The sequence below is a fragment of the Diabrotica virgifera genome, chromosome 2 (assembly GCF_917563875.1).
Source record: "Diabrotica virgifera virgifera chromosome 2, PGI_DIABVI_V3a".
Taxonomy (NCBI): domain Eukaryota; kingdom Metazoa; phylum Arthropoda; class Insecta; order Coleoptera; family Chrysomelidae; genus Diabrotica; species Diabrotica virgifera.
The window spans coordinates 224,187,920-224,208,976 of record NC_065444.1 but is presented as its reverse complement, the minus strand read 5'-3'; the positions used below and the strand labels follow the sequence as shown (position 1 = coordinate 224,208,976).

Sequence of the window (21,057 nt, the reverse complement as noted above, 5' to 3'; positions counted from 1 at the left end):
CTTCTACTTTAAAATGTATCATATGTATCTGAATTGCCGATATAAATGAGTCAAATTAAATAAATTATTAGAAGAATTTTTTTACTAAGCAACAACATTTTTGTTTATATTAATAGTATTTTGTATTTTGACAACGGCACCCGATTTGGGCGTCGAAACGTTAATAAAAATCATTTTTTAATAATATTGTGGCTTATTTCCCATTCTAAATAGTTAAAATTGTAAAAATGCCACAAGAAAATAGCTTCAGAACAACATTATTCCTTTAATTTTTAGATTTTTAGTCTGCTTTTATATAAAAAGCAGTTATTCATGACATGATCAATAAAAAAAAAGATGTATTTGCTTATTTTTCTAGTGACTTTCTTGGGTGTGAATCTGTCTTTTTAGTTTACTCCTCCTGGTTAAAAAAATCAACTATAGAAGTCAAACAATTAGGAATGTACGTCATATATTTAATGACATCATAACAACCCATTCTTCTCCTTCTTTAGTTTATGAACCTCGACCTACTTGGGTATTTGGCCAATAACATAACAACCCAAAACTGACATTGTCCAATATAAGGTTATGTAAGAAGTTTGTTTATTTTTTTCTTTTTCTTTTATGGCCTGTCTGAGCTGTGTCCATTTAGCCAGCAAAATTTCTTAAAATTAACGCCTAATTAAACCTACCATACAACAAGACCAATCAAGGACAGGGCAGGGAAAGTGAAGTTGGTGAAAAAATAAACTGTTGTTAAAATATAATTTGAAAACAATAATTTGACATTATATGTAACCTCCAATATTATGACAGACGTCAGTTATCATTTATCATCTGACCAAATATAACAATGACGTCATGTATAATCGTCACTACTTCGAGCCAATAAAATGCTCTACTCGCTGTAATAGGAATGGCATGTCAAAAAATCTGATTATGTATTCCCTATATATTTTGTCAAATTTAGAATATGGCAACAAGGGGAAAATTACGTGCATTCCTTATTGTTTGACTTCTAATTTACCTATGTACTTTGTGCAATAGTATCAGTTAGTGATTTTTGCATAAAGAAGCAGAACATAAACAACAATAATGAGTTTTAGTAATAATTATTTTTTCTATAATACATCACAATAAGTTACAATAAAAAATAATATTTTAAACAAGTTCCTCTTCTTCATCATCATCCTCAACGGCTGGCTGAGTTATTGGGTCTTGTATAGTATTTGCTGTTTGTAGAGATGCATATCATCCATGCATTGGTATTCTTTCTTTTTTACATAACTTCATTAAGTCCTCCTTTTTCTGGTTACTGATAGGCAGTAAACTCTTTTAATTTCATTCACACAATCTTTCTGACTTTTTCCGCGTACGTTCAGTACAATGTAAGGCTCTGTGTGGCTGTAGCGAAATTTTATTATGTCTGGATTGCCTTTTTCATATCGCAAATATTTGATTTCAAGCCATCTGACTGTGTTACCATTCTAATCTATCAGACGCTTTTTAAGTGTGCGTTTTGAGAGGTCGTTACTACATATCAGAAAAATGCTGCTGTTTGACATGGTAGGGATAGGCGGAGCTTCTGTTTCTTTTTGATCTGGCTCTTTTCATTATGTTCATCCACTCCATAATAGAATTAACAGACACATGCCCTTTTCCACTTTCAATGGCACTGTGCATTCTGTCAAGTTTCAAGAAAGAATGTCTGGATTCTAGGTATTTCTGCTCCATGATTTCATTGTTAGCGGAAGTAATCATAGCGGTCAAATAGAGCAGAGATGTGATTTCGATTTTGACCCCCATATGTGTCTAAAAACAATGAAAAGCTATTTAATATCCTTTCAAAGTCCATTAATCTACCTACTGCATTAAAGTTGTGCCAATGTCAGACCACAGCATGCAATATGCTTCTTGTGGAAACCGTGACTCATAAACAGAGAATGTTGTTCTGAAGCTATTTTCTTGTGGCATTTTTACAATTTTAACTATTTATAATGGGAAATAAGCCACAATATTATTAAAAAATGATTTTTATTAACGTTTCGACGCCCAAATCGGGTGCCGTTGTCAAAATACAAAATACTATTAACATAAACAAAAATGTTGTTGCTTAGTAAAAAGATTCTTCTAATAATTTATTTAATTTGACTCATTTATATCGGCAATTCAGATACATAATATGATATATTTTAAAGTAGAAGATATATTTTACGTTAATAAAAATCATTTTTTAATAATATTGTGGCTTATTTCCCATTATAAATAGTTAAAATTATAAACAGAGAAATTATAAAAACAGAGTTTACGACAGTAATATAACAGAGACCCTTCACCAGACGGTATTTGAAGAACACTCTACATAAGTCAAGCGTTGGTGACATAAATGTGGTGTCATTTTCAGATCTGATCTTATCTTTTTCCTTAGAACCGCCTGTTCTGCAGTACAGATCCGATCAGCTTAGATTAGCTCAGTTATATTAATGGCCCAAGTAGTTTCGAAGATATTTGATAAGAATAACTCGTGGTTTACGGTGCCATAATCTGCCGACCACTCCAATGCCAAAGTCTGAGTGTTGTGCAGGCCAAAATCTCCTCTACACCACAAGCCATACTATTGTACCGGGTGTCCCAATAAGAATGGCTCTCGGCCATATCTCAGGAACCGTTTATAGTACAGCTTTGAGAAAAAAATATTTATAACAAAAGTTGCCTCGTGAAAAGCCTGGAAATTATTTTCATAATTGTAGGTCACCGCTAGAGGGCGTAATTGAATATCAAAAATTAAAAAATCAAAGTATATTAGGAGCATATTAGGGGAAGTCTAGGTGTAGCACCAATTGATGCCAAAATGAGAGAGCATAGGTGAAGATGGTTTGGTCATGTTCAACGTCGAGACGTTAATCACCCAATAGGAAGAATAGCTGAAGTGCAGATTCCTGGAAGGAGTAGGAGAGGAAGACTAAAGAAGACCTGGGGGAGACGATAAGGCAGGACATGTTGGTAAAGGGGATTGACATTGATATGACCCAAGATAGAATCGTGTGGAAAAATGCAATTAGGGAAGCCGACACCGCATAGGGATAAGGCAAAGAGAATGATGATGATGAAAAAATCAAAATTTTACAAAATTTACCTAATGAAAGGGTTCTGTTAAATCGAATTTTGCATACTTGGTCTTGTTGAAAACAGCTCTTCTTCGTCAATGTAAGAGTCTTATTTTCGAAATAGCCTAATGAGTAATGTACCAGCTAGTAGGCGTTATTTAATTATTTTCGGAAATCTAGTTTTCTTTGGAGAATATTAAATATAAGTATGCATTTTTAATCCTGTATTACAAAATTAGACCAAATTAGCAACATAATGCCGAAAACAGCATGCCGGTCGATACCTTTTTTCTATCTCGAAATATCTTAAGAAACGTGTAAATTTTAAACAACTGTTAATGTCACCGGTAAACGAAGTTAAGGAAAAGTAGTGTGCTATGGCAAAAACAAAGAAACATTTTCGAGATGTAAACCTATATTCATAATTAATTAAAACACCAATAAGACAAACAATACTATAAAATATAACAAGGACTTTAATCCGTTCCCATAAATAAAAGTCTAAAACAGTTAAATATGTTGCTATTCAATGTACTCTTAAAAGAGTATGCCTCTTTTCATGAGCATTTTTCAGTGCGTCACAAATGATAAAATAAAAGGTAAGTCCTTGATAATATCCATTTATGACATTTATTCCAACATGACATTTTAGTTAAATCTGACAGTTGTCACATTTTATTTGCAATCTGGTATAAAAACAAATCAATTGTGTTTATTGCATAAATGGTATTTTCTTTGATGTGTATAGTCTTATATGTAAATTGTACAGATTATATTCGTAGATATATTATATAATTCGTAAATAAGTTTTTCTTCGATCCTAGCGCCATCTATCGACAACTAGAATAACTAGAATAAATGTTATAAATGTCGGTAACCACAGACGTGCCTTTTTTTCTGTCACATACAATTTAATGCGCTAGAAAAAAATGTGACGCACTGAAAGATCCTCATGAGAAAAAGAATAAATGCTTGTATCGAAAATGATGGGCAACAATGTGAACATTTAGGCAGTCACTAAGACTAAGTAGTTGCTTTTATTTCTTTGTTATATTTTATAGCGTTGTTTGTCTTATTGTTGTTTGAATTAATTATATACGTTACACCTGGAAAATGTTTATTTGCTTTTTTCCATAGCACACTACTTTTCCTTAACCTCGTTTACCGGTGACAGTAACAGTTATGTTTAAAATTTACACATTTTTAAAGATATCTCGAGATAGAAAAAAAAATATCGACATGCGGTTTTCGGTATTATTTTGCTAATTGGGTCTAATTTTGTAATACACGATTAAAATGCATACTTGTATTTAATATTTTCCAAAGAAAACTAGATTTCTGAAAATAATTAAATAACGCTTCCTAACTTGCATATTAGTTATTACGCTATTTCGAAAATAAGACACTTACACTGACGAAAAAGAGCTGTTGTCAACAAGACCCAGTATGCAAAATTCGATTTAACAGAACCGGACTTACAGTCTATTTTTCATAACAAGGTTCCCACTCTTACCTCTTATTTGCAAAGTTAGATTTAAACTTGTGAAATCAAATATGCGCAGAATTTTATGAAGAATACGATGATTGGATTTCCAGTGCCCTTTCATTATGTAAATTTTGTAAAATTTTGATTTTTTAATTTTTGATATTCAATTACGCCCTCTAGCGGTGGACCTACAATTATAAATTAAATTAAATTAATATTTATTGACGGAAAACTCCATTTTACAATTAAAATTAAAAGTCAAAATTAAACATTGAACACAAGTTAACTTACATTACTTACAATTAAACTAACGACATCAAAAAATTAAAATCAAATTAAAATAATTCACGTGAAATAGTCCTTTTAAAAGTGTGACTCCCATAAAGTCTATATTTGGAAACTCATTTACACTAGAAACAATTCTATTTAAAGGTATATTTTCTGCATGACGTGTATTGCACGATCTAGCGGATAGCAAGGTACATCTTCTCAAATTCCTAGCTGGAATATAAAAATCTATTCGACCCAGAATGCTAGGTGCAACAATAATACCATTTAACACCTTAAATACGAAATTAAGGTCAAAGTATCGCCTGCGATCCTCTAGACGGTGCAAATGAAACATCTGCATGACCTGACTGGAATTCAATTGCATTCCTCTAGTACCTAATCTATACCGCAGATATCTAACGAATTTATTTTGAATCGATTCAATTCGATATTTGTGATTCTCATAACTTGAACTCCAAATCACTGAACAATACTCTAGTAATGAACGAACATAACTCAAAAACAATCTCACAATTACAAACAAATTATTAAAATCATATGACATTCTGATGATTAACCCTGATGTCCGATTAGCACGCGCAATAATGGCATCATAATGGTCCACGAAACTTAGCTTACTATCCAGTAACACACATTATGAAAATAATTTCCAGGCTTTTCCCGAGGCAACTTTTGTTATAAATATTTTTTTCTCAAAGCTGTACTATAAACGGTTCCTGAGATATGGCAGAGAGCCATTCTTATTGGGACACCCGGTACATTAACAAAATTTGTCAAAATAACTATTATCATGGAACTCAATTTAAAAATTTTTTACTTCAACTTCTTATAGTCCCGACTCCACTAATGAAGGTCAAGGTTGGCTATAACCACTGCAAATTCGTCTCTATCTTCTGCTTTTTTGAAAAGCGTCTGTGTGTTTAACCCGGTCCAGTCGCGAATGCTTTTCAGCCAGGATATTTGTCGTCTACCAGGACCTCTTTTTCCTTCGATTTTACCCTTCATAATTAGCTGTAGCAACTCGTACTTATCATTTCCAAGTATGTGCCCCAAATATGCAGTTTTTCTCTTTTTAATAGTGGTCAAAAGTTCTGTGTCTCCTCCCATTCTGTGCAACACCATTTCGTTCGTAATAATGATCGATCCACGGTATTTTCAAAATTCTCATGAAAAGTCACATCTCAAAAGCTTCTAGCTTTCTCTTGTCAACATTAACAGTCCAAGTTTCGACACCATAAAGAAGAATGGAGTGGTTAACACATTTTACCATCCGATATGGGATTTGCAGATTGAGTCTTAATTAGGGGTTAATCTTAAAAGGTTAATCAGAAATTTCCTCATCTTCAAAAAGGCTGCTTTTGATTGCTCTATTCTTGATCGAATTTCAGATTTCGGATTTTTAGATCTTCCGTAATCCAGGCTCCTAAGTATTTCATGTTCTCCGCTTGTTCGACATCTTCATTTTTTGTCTGGATTTTATATTATTTTTTACTTCTACACCGCCAGAAATTGTAACAACTCAATTCACTCATTGTATTGAGAACACACTATGACGTTAAGATAAACCATATTAATTTGATTTATTCAAAAATATTCTTTCATAATATTTTTATTTGCTTCAGGTTATATTAATTATTAGAATTGTGGGTTATATTAAAGACTTGAAATCATATACAAAAAATAGAGTAGTTATGGTCCTTTTCATGAGAATTTTTCAGTGCGTCACAAATGATAGAAAAAAAGGTAAGTCCGTGATAATACACATTTATAACATTTATTCTACGCTGTACTTAAACTGCCGTCAAACGGTCGTGCACTATAATGCCGTTAACAGCTATGGCGTCATTCTTATGATGCGTTTGACGGCATTTTCTTCAGCTGCCGTTCGCTTGGAGGCTGGCCATCTTAGTATCAATTTCTGATAAAGAATTTATTAATATTAGAAGATTTTCTTATAAACGAAAAAGAAAACAAAGTGAAGTATTAAAACGTATTTTAATTATGGGTAATGATAAATACATAATTAAATTAGTCTTTATTTATTGTAAGTCGTCGCCGGGACATCGAGGTGTAAACATCGTTAAAGCGCTCCGAAAAACCGGCGATTAAGATTTCTAATTATCTTATCAACAACAATAAAAAAACCCATTAGCAATAAGTGAGAAAAACAAAACAATATGTTCACTTCGGGGAATTTTATTGGGTTCAGCAATGGACAACCAGTTTATCAACAACAAAACATACAGAGTGATCCAATAAATCTACAAATGACACAAGCAACCAATAACCAACTACAGTGGCAGCCAACAATGATGAACCAACCAGAAAATTCAATGAACATGAATATGCCAACTATGCAACAACAGTATCATACAACTCCAATACAGACAGTAAATACAAACTATTACTCTCAACCAGTTCAGCAGCAAATACCGACATTAAGTAAAAATAGTGCAAATATCGAAGACAGAGAAACTCACTATAGGACATCAACCAGCGAAAATGAAGAAGAAAATCAGACAAACAGTAAAAACGCATGGCAAGTCATGGGAAGCAATAAAAGGAAGAAAATATATAACAACAAACAAAATCCAAGCGAAATTGAAACAGGTAACCGATTCCAACCGCTGTCGAATGAAACAGAAGAAAATACTGGAAACAAGAAGAACGAGCCTACAGAATCGTGATCAGATACTTACAACACTCAACCAATACTGATGACATAAAAAGTGAACTATCTCAGTTATGGCACAAAGTGAGAAACATAGTCAATGTAAAACAACAAAAAACCAAAGAACCACTTAATCTCTTCTTTGTAGATTTAGAACCCGCGCAAAACAATAAAGATGTCTATAATATAACAGGCCTACAGAACAGAGTAGTACTCATAGAACCTCCACGAACTCAAAAAACAGTATAATACAGTGCACGAGATGCCAACAATATGGACATTCAAAATCATATTGTAATAAACCATTCGTCTGTGTAAAATGCGGAGGCTCACACAATACCACCATGTGCAAAAAGTCCAAGGAGACGCCAGCCATATGTGCGTTATGCAATGGAGGCCACCCAGCCAATTATAAGGGATGTGATCACTATAAGAAACTTACCAAAGGAAGCAACAAAAACAATGGAGCGCATCAAAACCCATCAGCAATCTACACAAATGATATATACACAAGAAACACGCAACAACGATCCAATCCACTGTCCCAGAGCTTGAGCTACGCTGAAGTAACTAAACACAACCAAACAGAAGATACAACCACTGTGTTAAACAGTTGTGGAAGAATTCAAGAATCTGTTCAACCAACTAATCCAACAAAATAGCATGGTCCTCAACATGCTTACCAACAAAATGAAATAAATTACTAAGTTTCTTCGAATAGCCCAATGGAATGCCAACGGCCTTCTAAGCCATACAGAAGAAGTGAAAATATTTCTAGACATAAATAAAATTGACATATTTTTAATTAGTGAAACGCACTTTACAAACAGAACTTATTTTAACATACCTAAATATAAACTATATCATACTGAGCATCCTGACGGCACAGCCCACGGAGGTACAGCAATACTCATCAAAGAAAATATTAAACATCATGAACTACTGAAGTACGAAGAAGAACACATCCAAGCAACGACAGTAAGCGTTGAAGCACTTCCATATAATGTTAACGTAACAGCTGTGTACTGCCCTCCTCGCCATAATCTAAAACGAGAACACTATGAAGAATTTTTCCAAACCCTAGGACCAAAATTCATTGCTGGGGGAGATTACAACAGCAAGCATACCTTGTAGGGGTCACGACTTATAACAACAAAAGGCACAGAGCTGGCACATGTTATACAAAATAAGAATTACTCAATTATCTCAACAGGAACACCAACATAATGGCCGACCGATCCCAACAAAAAACCAAATTTATTGGACTTCTTCATAACAAACGGTATCGGTATAACTTATACAGATATAACACCAAGCTATGACCTAACTACTGACCATAGCCCAATAATAGCAACGGTAAGTACAACAGTTATCACTAAAAAAACCAAAACTCCACCTGCACAACAATAAAACAAACTGGGACACTTACCGACAAATAATTCACGATACTATCGAAATAACAACGAGGCTGAAAAAACCGGAAGAAATAGAAGAGGACTATAACAAATTTATAAACATACTACAGTATGCAGCTATATCAGCTATCCCACAAAGTAGTCCCAACAGAAACATAAGTAATATACCTTTAGAAATAAAAAAACTGGTAGCTGAAAAAGAAAAGCCAGATCTGCATGGCAACGAACACACACACCAGACAACAGAACAAGATACAATCGCATCAGCAACAAATTAAAATCAAAGCTGCAAGAAGTCAAAAATGAGTCTTTCACGAATTACATCACCAATCTATCAAGACAAGACAACTCTATATGGAAGCCCATAAAAAGTAAGAGAAAGCCAATAACAGCATTACCTCCAATACGTAAAAATTCAACACCACCAGGACCATGGGCAAAAAGTGATAAAGAAAAGGCTGACCTCTTTGCCGAGTATTTAGCAGAAGTTTTTACTCCACTAAATGACGACCAAGTACCAGAAGCGAACCAAATATCAACTAGTCACTTGAAAACCAGCAGTACTGCACAGCAGCCTTTATAGACATCAGTCAGGCTTTTGACAAAGTCTGGCATCCAGGCTTGTTATGCAAAATAAAAAGAATTCTCCCAGCAAGTTACTACAATCTACTGAAAGCTTACCTACACGAACGGCAGTAAAGTAAAAGTTAATGAAGAAGTCTCGGAATACAAGCCTATTCACTCTGGCGTACCACAAGGGAGCATACTAGGGCCATTATTGTACATACTATATACATATGACTTGCCTACAAATGATAAAACAACCATCGGGACATTTGCAGACGACACTGCTATTTTTGCCAAGCATGACGATCCTATTGCAGCAACACAAAATCTCCAAGAGCATCTAAACTCACTTGAAATATGGCTGAAGAAGTGGAAGTTTAAGGTAAACGAAACAAAATCATCCCATATAACATTCACTCTCCGGACTGGAACCTGCCCACCGGTAACCATCAATCAAATAAAAATACCACAAAGTAATCAAGTCAAATATCTAGGGCTACACTTTGACAGTAAACTCAACTGGAAACACCATATAACAAAGAAAAGAATGCACCTTCGACCTAAAAACCAAAGAACTTTAATGGCTCATAGGAAGAAAATCCCACCTTTCTATAGAAAACAAATTGCTAATATATAAAGCAGTGATAAAGCCAATCTGGACTTATGGCATTGAACTGTGGGGCTGTGCTAGCAAATCCAATACCCTGATTATCCAGAGAGCGCAATCCAAGATACTTCGAACAATAGTTAATGCACCATGGTATGTATCAAACCAAACTCTACACACTGATCTAAACCGATATGTAACCGAAGTCATCGGAGAAAACAACAGTAAACACCACACAACAAACTAGAAGACCATCCTAATACATTACTTCATCCACTACTGCAACCTGTCCACAATAGAAGACTCAGAAGAAGCTGGCCATCCGACCTAAGAGGTAACTGAGGAAACATCGCTGGATGTTTACCTCTCCACGTCACCACATTTACAATAATTAAATTAATGTAAGACCAAAAAATTGACTTATAGATGTTTGTTTTATATCTGATTGTCAATAAAGGGAGATAATAAAAAAAATATTGTAAAACCTGTTGTAAACTAAGAAAAAAAATTAATTATAGAAATTTAATCATTTCTTTGGAATGGAACCCTGGATTTATTTGGAAATGTTTTGGGGTTCCTTTTCTTTTTCTTTGGTAATCCTATTGCTGTCAGGCCTTTTTCTTTTGGGCGTCCTCGTTTCTTTACTGCCACTAGTATTTTAATTGTCGACAAAGCAACATCTTGAAGAAATGTTATAAAAAAATTTTTTACCAATTTCACAAAATGAAATAAAAAGTGAAATATAATCAAAAGTCATGATAAAACCATTTAGTATTATGTGAAAGTTCATTATTTATTAATAATTTGTTGTCCATAATTGTTAAAATAAATAAATTAAATTTATTCAAATGCAGAATCCCAAATAAACTCCAATTTGGTTAACAGTGCCGACGTTGTATCTATTGATAATAATTATATGCTTACTTTTGAGGTATCATGATTGTGCTGAGTTTGAATTGACGTTATTTCTAACGCATTTCCATCTAACGACGCCTTGAATCGTACATGTACTGAGCAATCTTCTTTAAATGTCCAAGACTGCCGAATTTTTTCCCACCGCTCTTAAAGTTCCTTCCACCACGATTGCATGCATAAACAAGTTGATAATAAATTAAAAAGCTTTCTATCGGCCTCTTAATTTTACTGCTTGCAATAGTACGTGCGTTTCGTTTTAAAAATGTGGTAAATGTACTTTCTCCAAGTTTCGAGATGGCTTTTTGCATCGGCAAATGAGGAAAATGTATCGCCAACTTTTAACATCATTGACATATTAATACTTAACCTAACTAAAAGTACCAATATTTAGAAAACGAACGGACGCCCAATAATGACACTTACCTAAGTAATTCAAGTTCAAATTTAAACTTATTATTCCCACAATAATTAACAATTAGGTACAAATATAACGCTTGTAACTATTTATACTGAGACGGGCACTATAATAAAATAAGGTAAGAGAATCGTCAACTCCTGCATTAAGTCACCACGTGTATATAATATGCTGAACTGCAAGTGAAAGCGAACGGCAACCGAAGAAAATGCCGTCAAACGCATCATACGAATGATCATAGCTGTTAACGGCATTATAGTGCAAGACCGTTTGACGGCAGTTTAAGTACAGCGTTTATTCTAACATGACATTTTAGTTAAATCTGACAGTTGTCACATTTTATTTGCAATTTGGCATAAAAACAAATCAATTGTGTTTATTGCATTTATAAAATGGTATTTTCTTTGATTTGTATAGTCTTATAAATCGTACATATTATATTCGTAGATATATTATATAATTCGTAAGTAATTTTTTTTCGATTATAGCGCCATCTATCGACAACTAGAATAAATGTTATAAATGTCTGTAATCACCGACGTGCCTTTTTCTGTCACATACAATTTAATGCGTTACAAAGAAATCGAAAAACTGTGACGCACTGAAAGATGCTCATGAGAAAAAGAATACTAATAAATAATACCCAAGACAAAAATTGTAAGAAATTTGTACGCGAAATTCGTCATTTCATAAATATTCGTCTTATTGACTAGTGGTACCTATACTCTACTATTACTTACTTGTATCCCTCCCTCTCCCTAGATCTTCTCTTTAAAAGATCTGGATGGTTAGGACGATATTCACCTGGCCTTAATGGGGTAATAGATTTTTTCCTCTCACGATGACTATCTCGATCTCTGGAATGGGATCTGCGTCTTTCATATTTGTTAGGAGATCTACCCCTATCGGTGCTACGTCTTCTATCTCTACTTCTGCAAAACAAAATTGTGAAGTGTTTAGAATTATATTTAAGATTATGGTTACATATATTACACATTAATTAGACAGCAACAAAATAAGGATAATACATAATCATTTCGTTGTGTTCAATCTCCAATTAATCCCTTAATTTGTAATCTCACATTATTCTTAACTTCTTAAACTTTTATAGTTTCACCGTGTATAATTGAAACATTGGGAAAATATATCGAGTAATATTTTAATTATTAGAGTCCAGTGAACCTTTTGCAACCTAAATAAATTGCCAAATCGTGGTATTTCCAATTGTACTTCCTAGTAGATGTTGCAATAGTTTCCTCAATAAACTGTAGTTGTAAGCTTTGGAAAGATTACAAAGTTCGTTGCTGTTGTCATGCAACTTATTGATGAATTGTATATTTTGACGAGATTATAAATTAGCCAAAGGGACTATTTTGGGTCGCAGTCTATCATATAAAGTTACCTGAACAACATCTATAGTGTAATACTCAGTAGCTGTCAATAAAACCATATTTTTACTCCACACTCAAACATTTATTTACCATCGTCGATCGAGAAGAAGCGGACAAAGGGTCATTATAAAACAATTCGAAGGGACTATTTTGGGTCGCAGTCTATCATATAAAGTTACCTGAACAACATCTATAGTGTAATACTCAGTAGCTGTCAATAAAACCATATTTTTACTCCACACTCAAACATTTATTTACCATCGTCGATCGAGAAGAAGCGGACAAAGGGTCATTATAAAACAATTCGATCCTGATATTTACATAGAATTGTCCACGTTGTGAACCGAAACAAGAACCGTCTGTTTTAGTTAGTTCAGAGAGCGCCAAAAGCACTGTAACTAGTTTCAACCCTTCTTAGGGTTTCTTCAGAGAGTGGATATTTGGAACCACAAAAATTGGGGCCGTCGCGCCGGCCTCGGTTCACAAACGAAATAACATGATGACGTGGATGCCGTCGCGGCATCTGCTAAAGATGAACGAAAGTTTTACTTTTAATATTAACAATATCAAAAATAAAACTTTATTAGAACTAATCTTTTGGTTACAACATTCGTGGCTTCTAAAGAGGGAGATCTATTAGGTTGCATCTCATTTCCCGCCTGTCCTCACGGTAAAATGCCCACAAAGATTAGTTTCCAATACTCAGATTAGGAGTATTGGGAATATTTGTAAATAAATACCAAATCACTGTAAAATCGCTTAAAATATTTTGAGAAAAAAAGAAAGATTTTTTGAGCTTAAATGTCTTATTTTTACGTTAAGCAGAAGCTATACACCAAGTTTAAGACAAATCGGAGATCCAAAAATTTTGATCTGAGTGATTTGACATGGATTGTACCTTTCACAAATTTACCTTTCTCTATCTGAACTTCTACTACTATATTTTCTTTCGCTGCTTCTATCTCTCCTCCTGCTTCTATCAACGCTTCTACGTTTATTTACAAGTCTATCTACACTCCTTCTACTTCGACTTCTTGATCTGCTTCTTGAATGTTGTCTTGAGTAGGGGCTTCTAGAATCCGATCTACTGTAACTACGCGATTTGGAATGTTCGATTTTTTTTCTAGCAACAGGCTGTTCTTCTTCTTTGTTAACTACGATGCCTTCTCGGTCAAAAATTGATCTTGATATACGTTTATTATCTGAAAATATTAGTATTGTTTTTTGATTTAATTTAACAAAATAATAATTAAGTAATAAATAAAGTTTAGGTAAAAGGTTAGCAAAAGTATCTTCTTATGACTTCATTCTTCTTTCTTCTTCACATCTTCTTTCTTGATTAAATTGCTTCATGTTATGATAATTATATATGAATATATTTCATTTACAAAAAATCTGGCGAATATTTTAAATAAAGAAAAACTTATAAGGTCATATAGTTTAAATTTTGACTTTTTAACGTTATGCATGTTATTACGAGTTCAAATCATACTATTCAGTTATTAAAAGTATCATAATACCGTAAATTAGTCTTTTATTCAAATTTAGAAAAAAATAGTTTTAATTTTCTTCCTTTAAAGTAATCTTGCAGAGCTGCCAGAACCTATATTTTAAAAAAATTAAAACGCTTTATATAATTTTTGATAGTACAGAAATAATATCAAAATAATTTTTAAATGGTGTTTCAATGGTGTCATAAATAACCTAACCTCACTTAATAGGATATAAACCATAGAGGTATATATTAACATAGAGTGAGCCTACCTTCCGCGCTTCCTGACGACAAGATCTCATGGATTGGTTTGCGGCATCTCTTTCTAACACATTGTATCGAGAAACTAAGATGAGATTAAGTGTGAGTATGGCACGGAAGGGAAGGACTACTGTCGCAGCTTTACTATGCGTAAGAGTGAGACAGCACTGATAAAAAAAAAGATGGTGTCGTCACTTCGCTCTGAATGACACTCTTTCTATGTTAATATATACCTCTATGATATAAACGTACAGGATATAAGCGCCGGCTATGAAGAACTAGCGTACCTAACCTCTTTAACACGATAATGTGTCAAAATTATCACCTATTTCTTTAACATTTGGAAATACGAAACATGCTCTCTACTATGGCGCTACAACCAAACCTGGCCTCCCCCAGCATCCGCCTCCAAGTATTTTTGTCACTGGCTGCTCTCCTCCAGTTGTCCACCCTCAATATCTCTTTGGTTTCGGTTCTCACTTCGTCTAGTAGCATATGTGGATAAAGTTAGCATATTGTTATGTTACCTGCCTATTCACGAACCCCGATCACCCCTAAGAGACACTCGCGCGCCTAAAACTAGTTGCAAATGGCCAGAAAATATACCTGAAAGGATATACGCGATAATTCTTTTAATCTCGCGTGAACAACTGTCTACCTGCTGTCTGGTATTCGAAACCATTGCTGTCCGGTATTCGAAATTTGTTCTGGAAAATCATTAGAAGACTTATTTTGATAAATGTTTGATAAGCTTGTACACTTATTTAGTTTCGTAATTTTTATCCAATATCTCAATTTTTCCAGGGATGAGTTTTGCGTTAGGTGATGACGGGATAGATTTTGGGGGGTGATCAAGGTACCAAGCAACAGCAATTAATTAGCAATAAAATATGCCGTCAAGATGGGCCCTGTAGCTATTTTCATTGACGAGATATAGCTATGGCTATGTTAGATTTACAGTTAACCGTCGATCACATGCCTGAAGAGAAAGGTAGTTGATCAGTGCATCCTCGCGGTCTTGACATATGAAGCAGAAACACTAGGGCTTTTCATCGATTGTCATTTGTTTCGCGCTTCTGTCATGTGTCGTATAATATTATATCTACGTCATACGTCTTTGACACATGACAGAAGCTCGAAACAAATGACTGTTGTTGAAAAGCCCTCTTACTTAACAAAAGTCTTGGCTACCAAACTTAGTCACACAGAGATGAATGGAGCGATCCATGTTAGGAATTACTCTGCAAGACAAAATAAAACACGAAGAGATCATGAGAAGAACCAAAGTGACTGACGTCATCGTCTAGACTGACATGGAGATGAACAGGATACATAGTCAGAATGACAGATGGACGACGGACAAAGAGGTTATTGGAATGGATACCAAGGGAAGACAAGAGAAGCGTCGGTCGACCACTTAAAAGATGGACTGACGATTTAATCCAGCATTGGTCGCTAGGTAAGTTAGTACGCGAGTGGTCGCGCATGAGATTTTCTCTCACATATCCAACTTTTGCATTTAAAACAAAATAAAATTTTTAAAACAGATTAAAACTAATAATAAGATCATAATATAGATAATATATGATAAGATATATATTAAGATGATAACAAAAAAACTTATCGGAATTAAACAAATATTAATCAATCTCCGTATCTTCATAATTTACGGCACCGCACTTTACACAAGTATAACAAGAATACGCTGGACAAATTGGTTGATGACAAGAATTACAATTTTATTTACTTTCTATTTTTGCGACGAGGGCAAAATTAACAAAACTGAATATGCAATGGTTCAGGTTGTGATGAGTTCTGTAATGTTATTTTGGCAATTCTTGCAATAGAATTCCGAAGGCCTAAAGTTAAGTTTGGAATAATTGTCGAACGATTTATAAGATGAGATGTTCTTATGCTTTATTCAGTGGCGGATCCAGGGGAGATCGATGGGGGCGATCGCTCCCCCTCTCAAACCAAGTTATAAATAAAAATTATAAAAACATTCATTTAGTCATTTATTTTTCATAGAAATTTAGCCGATCGGCCCTTTTCTTGACGATGCTTGATCCTGCTGGATCCGCCACTGGCTTTATTATTATTATCTTTATATACAATGTGACTGTTGATGCCGCCAATATTTAATATTGAAAAATATAATATGGTAAGTGGCCATCTACAACTAACCCGTGAAATAGAATACAGTAAGGTCTCGTTTTATGAGGTGGATACGTTCTACAGAAAAGCGCATATAAAAAAATCGCATTAAAACGTTCCGTAATTTTCTAAAGTCACAAAACCAAAACGTTTGTCCACCAAAATTTCAAATAAAATCCTAAAAAAGAAATAAAAATAGACTTACGATATTGAGATGGCAAAAACCTTTTCTAATGAAAAGTAAAACTTTACGACACTCACTTTAAACGTTTCAGTGCAGAAATCAAAATGTGCTGCATATAAAGCCGCGTCCTCAGTGGAAAATTTTTACGTGCGTATTGAACTAATGGTTTGTCGCAAAAATTTGCGTCGCGAATTTAATTGCTTGGCCATCGAAAATTTGTTTATCGTTCGTTCACACTGCAAAGCTTATGCGACGCAAATCCTTTTATCTTCGTTAAAAAACCGACAACCGATGGAGCATATATGCGTTGGGTGCGTCGAAAATTATTGCATCCGATGTATGCGACAAACACGCCCTAATTAGCACAATTTACCTCGAGCACGCAAATATTTGCGACGAACAGCTGGTTCGATGCCAATTTTTACTAGTGAGGACGCGGCATAACGTCAACAGATGGAGCGTGTGCGTGTGTGCGTCGAAAATTCTTGCGTCCGATTTATGCGACGAACACGTCCACATTGGCACAATTTACCTCGAGCACGCAAATAATTGCGACGAACAGTTGGTTCGTTGCAAATTTTTACCAGTTATACTGCAACTTGAAATCAGCAAAATTTAAACTAGTCACTTATAACAATGAATGAAGCACCTCTAAGAGAAAATTTAATTTCAAAACAACTACAGGTTATCAGCTTTCAATGTGAGACTCATAATGATGTCATAGCAACATCATGTAACAAGTGGAATCCCCAAATCAAATTGCGAACGCTCACTTTACTGATATATGGATGTGAATAGTTAATAATATTAATTATAATAGTTGTTAATAATAGAAATTTTTTAATGAACTACAAACCGCATAACTTAATCGCATTAAAAAATCCGCATAAAAAGAGACCTTACTGTATAGGGTTTTCATTTCATCGACCACATCCACGGCGCCTTTTGTTACATTATAAAAGGATATTATTTCAGGTTTTAAGTGCCAAAATATAATTAATTTTTATAAACAGTTGGTGGCGCCGGTGGTCGCTCGATGAGAGAATCTCTCAAATGAAGCGCACTGACTCAGCAATCTGGTGATACTAAGTCAACTGAGTCACTATCTGAGCGGAGGAGTTTATTAGATTGTCGAGGAAGGATAGTTAGGAGACTAGAAGGAACCACAGCGTGTATACTTTCCCAGAAAAAAAGTTGTGCACAATTTTCTGAAACCATGAGAGAAAATCTCATATAGCGACCACTGCCGGGTTAAGAAGACTCAATAAAAACTGGATCGGTCGGAAACACGAGGAAGAGGCCTATGTTCAGCAGTGGACTTTTAAAGCTGGAGGATAATGAGGTGGTTAGTTCTTTCTAGTTGGCGATTACTGTACCTGCCTTATTCTATTCTAAACTATGAGGTATAAAATAATTTGTAAAAATAACTTACCACATTATTTTTGTAGTTCCACTTTCGGCTCTGCTCTCTTATGCATATTAGACCAATCAAGTTACCATCTAACGTCTAAAACCAACCGCTTTTTTAACCAATAATTGATTTGTTAGTTTGCTTTTACCTAAACTATATCATCTGTAAAACATCATTAGACATTTAAACAAAGAAACAGTAACATAAACAATACTTTAGTATTAGATCTTCTTTATTGTTTGATAGTTGTAATTTCTGCTTTTCGGGTGAATTTTCAATTTTCTTGTAAATTTATAACTGATAAATTTCTGAATGATCAGCTCAAATTCTGAGCAGTACTCTTGCCAAATGAGTAAAAAAATAATTTAAATTTAGATAAAACATTGCCAATAGTTTCCTAAAATGCCAATTGAATGAAAAGCAACATTTAATTGAAAATATTACATTAAAAAATTCTTTCTAAACAATTACAACATTGTAATTTTAGAAGATATAGATACAAAGTTGAATTCCATTAACCTTCTCCCTGTAATGAAGATTTTTAATATAACAATATCAAAACAATTATACTCACACACAAAATATTGCACATTTTATCTTCAATCATTATTTTTGTTTATTTTTTAATTTTGAACTGTTACGTATTTTATTTATTCCTGAATGTGTTATGCTGTAATGTTTCACATATATTACAATTTATTAGAGATAAAACAATGCTAAGGCATAGTCTTTATAGCCGAAGAAGCAATAATCAGCCCTATTCTGTATGTTGGATATCTATCGCATCATTTTCGTGTTTGGATTGGCATTCTGTAACCAGGGCCGTAACTACGATGTTGGGGGCCCCGGGGCAAACGTAATCTGGGGGCCCCCTACCCCCAGCGCAAGGGGGGTCCGGAAAAATGTTTGATATTTAACCCCTAGAAAACGCATTTTCCCCCCTGTGTGAACACCACACTCTTTTCTTTCTTTTTTTTTTCAGCATGTCTTGCAATAATTATAAAATTAGCAGGGCTAATGAATACATCTTCATCTGTATATGACATTGTGGACGGATCATCAACGAATGCGTTCGTACGCTACAATGTAAATGGTCTTACTTTGTAGCGAACGAATAACCAAGCGAACTATCAAGCAAACGTAAATGCACCTTAAGGTGCCTTAAGCAGCTGCAAGGAGCCAAACACAGTCAGTGAAGCTGGTCAGTGTAGCGGTGGGATTGATCCTAATGTGCTCATTATATCTTACCCTTACCGTTCTTTTCAAAATGTGGTACCACGTGGTTCCTTTCACATACCAAGATGTGGTCTGGGAAAATTGGTTAAGACAAAGTAGCTGGGTTGGGACCTGGGGCCCCTGTTCCGGTTGCATTTTAATTTTTATTTCGCCAAAATATCTAATTTCCTCAGCAACAATTTATATCTTTACGAAAGGTCTCGGGGGTCCCAGCTTAGCTCAGGTCTCAGGGCCCCTGTTCTATTCCAATTGCATTTTAGCCGAAAAGACTAATTTCCCCAGTGAAAAATTAAGATTTTATGTTGCTGTCTTTTTAAAATTGTGTCATTTGAAAATATTTCGTTGATATCGGCTTTTAAATTACAATTTTTTTATTTTCCTCGTTAAAATATATGCACGGCCAACCAAAAGGAGGCCTCCGTGGGGCCCCCTTGGCCGGGGGCCCCGGGGCACTGCCCCGGTTGCCCCAATTGTAGTTACGGCCCTGTCTGTAACTCACATCGTAATCAGTGTAAATCGAAAACGCCAACTTCTATTTGACGCGCTCAGACGGTGGTGGCAACCCCGCACTAAAAAGTGAATGGTACATAAACAGCATCTTCTAGGAGCATCTTTTTTCTTATGCCGGCTTCATTGGGTATGACAACTTTGTGCTAATGCATGATAATGCCCGTGCACAAGCCGCAGGAACAGTCATACAATATCTTGAGGATGTTGGGATTGAGGCTCTAGACTATCCACCAATGAGTCCTGATGCAAATTCAATAGAACATGTATAGGACATCCAGCTTGTATATGCTCATACAGAAAGTATTAAGAGCAAGAAATCCAGCTCCAAACTAATTGGATTGAGAATTGCTGCATAGGGGGAATGGAACCGACTTCTGCAAGAAACCATCCAAGGCCTTTTGCGAAGCATGTCTAGCCTGCATCCGGCCAAGGATGCAGGCTATCACTAGAGCGAGAGGAGGAAATACTAAGTACTAAATTGTTACAATGTTGCCATAAAAAGTGTTCTATTGTCGTTATTGTTTCTCTTTCTAATTAAATGTTAAGTAAACTCCGACTATTTCATTACTTTCTCTACAAATAGGCTGTAGCTCTTCAATATGCAATACAATACAACTTATTTAGCAATAAAAAGTACAAAACTTTTCAAAAGAAAAAAATATAATTCAAAAACAGAGTTAAAATAAAATATGCAATATTTTTGTCTATGAGTGTATCATTTAGACTCATAATGATATCACAGTTTTTGACATCATATTTCACTTTTTCATTTTTTTTATTTATGTGATCAAAATTTATAACATCTATATGAACTCCCAGACAATAAACATTCTTTTTTTTTCAAAATTTAATTTTTGTAAATACTTCAAAAATGAACTTAATTTTAAAACATTTTTGTAACAAATGAGGGAAATAAATACAATTTAAAGAATTGATTTTAAGTAATACAGTGATGAACGCGC

At 34.5% G+C, this 21,057-nt stretch overlaps 1 protein-coding gene across 1 annotated transcript in view; it reads right to left on the bottom strand.

Moving 5' to 3' along the window:
* The window catches only part of LOC126880433 (serine/arginine repetitive matrix protein 2-like), a 47,936-nt gene that overhangs the window by 5,734 nt on the left and 21,145 nt on the right, over positions 1–21,057 (bottom strand). The window contains exons 3-4 of the mRNA XM_050644288.1: positions 13,761–14,049; positions 12,197–12,388 (exon numbers count right to left, since the gene is read on the bottom strand). Coding sequence (XP_050500245.1) covers positions 12,197–12,388; positions 13,761–14,049 — 481 coding nt within the window. The remainder of the gene's footprint in view (positions 1–12,196; positions 12,389–13,760; positions 14,050–21,057) is intronic.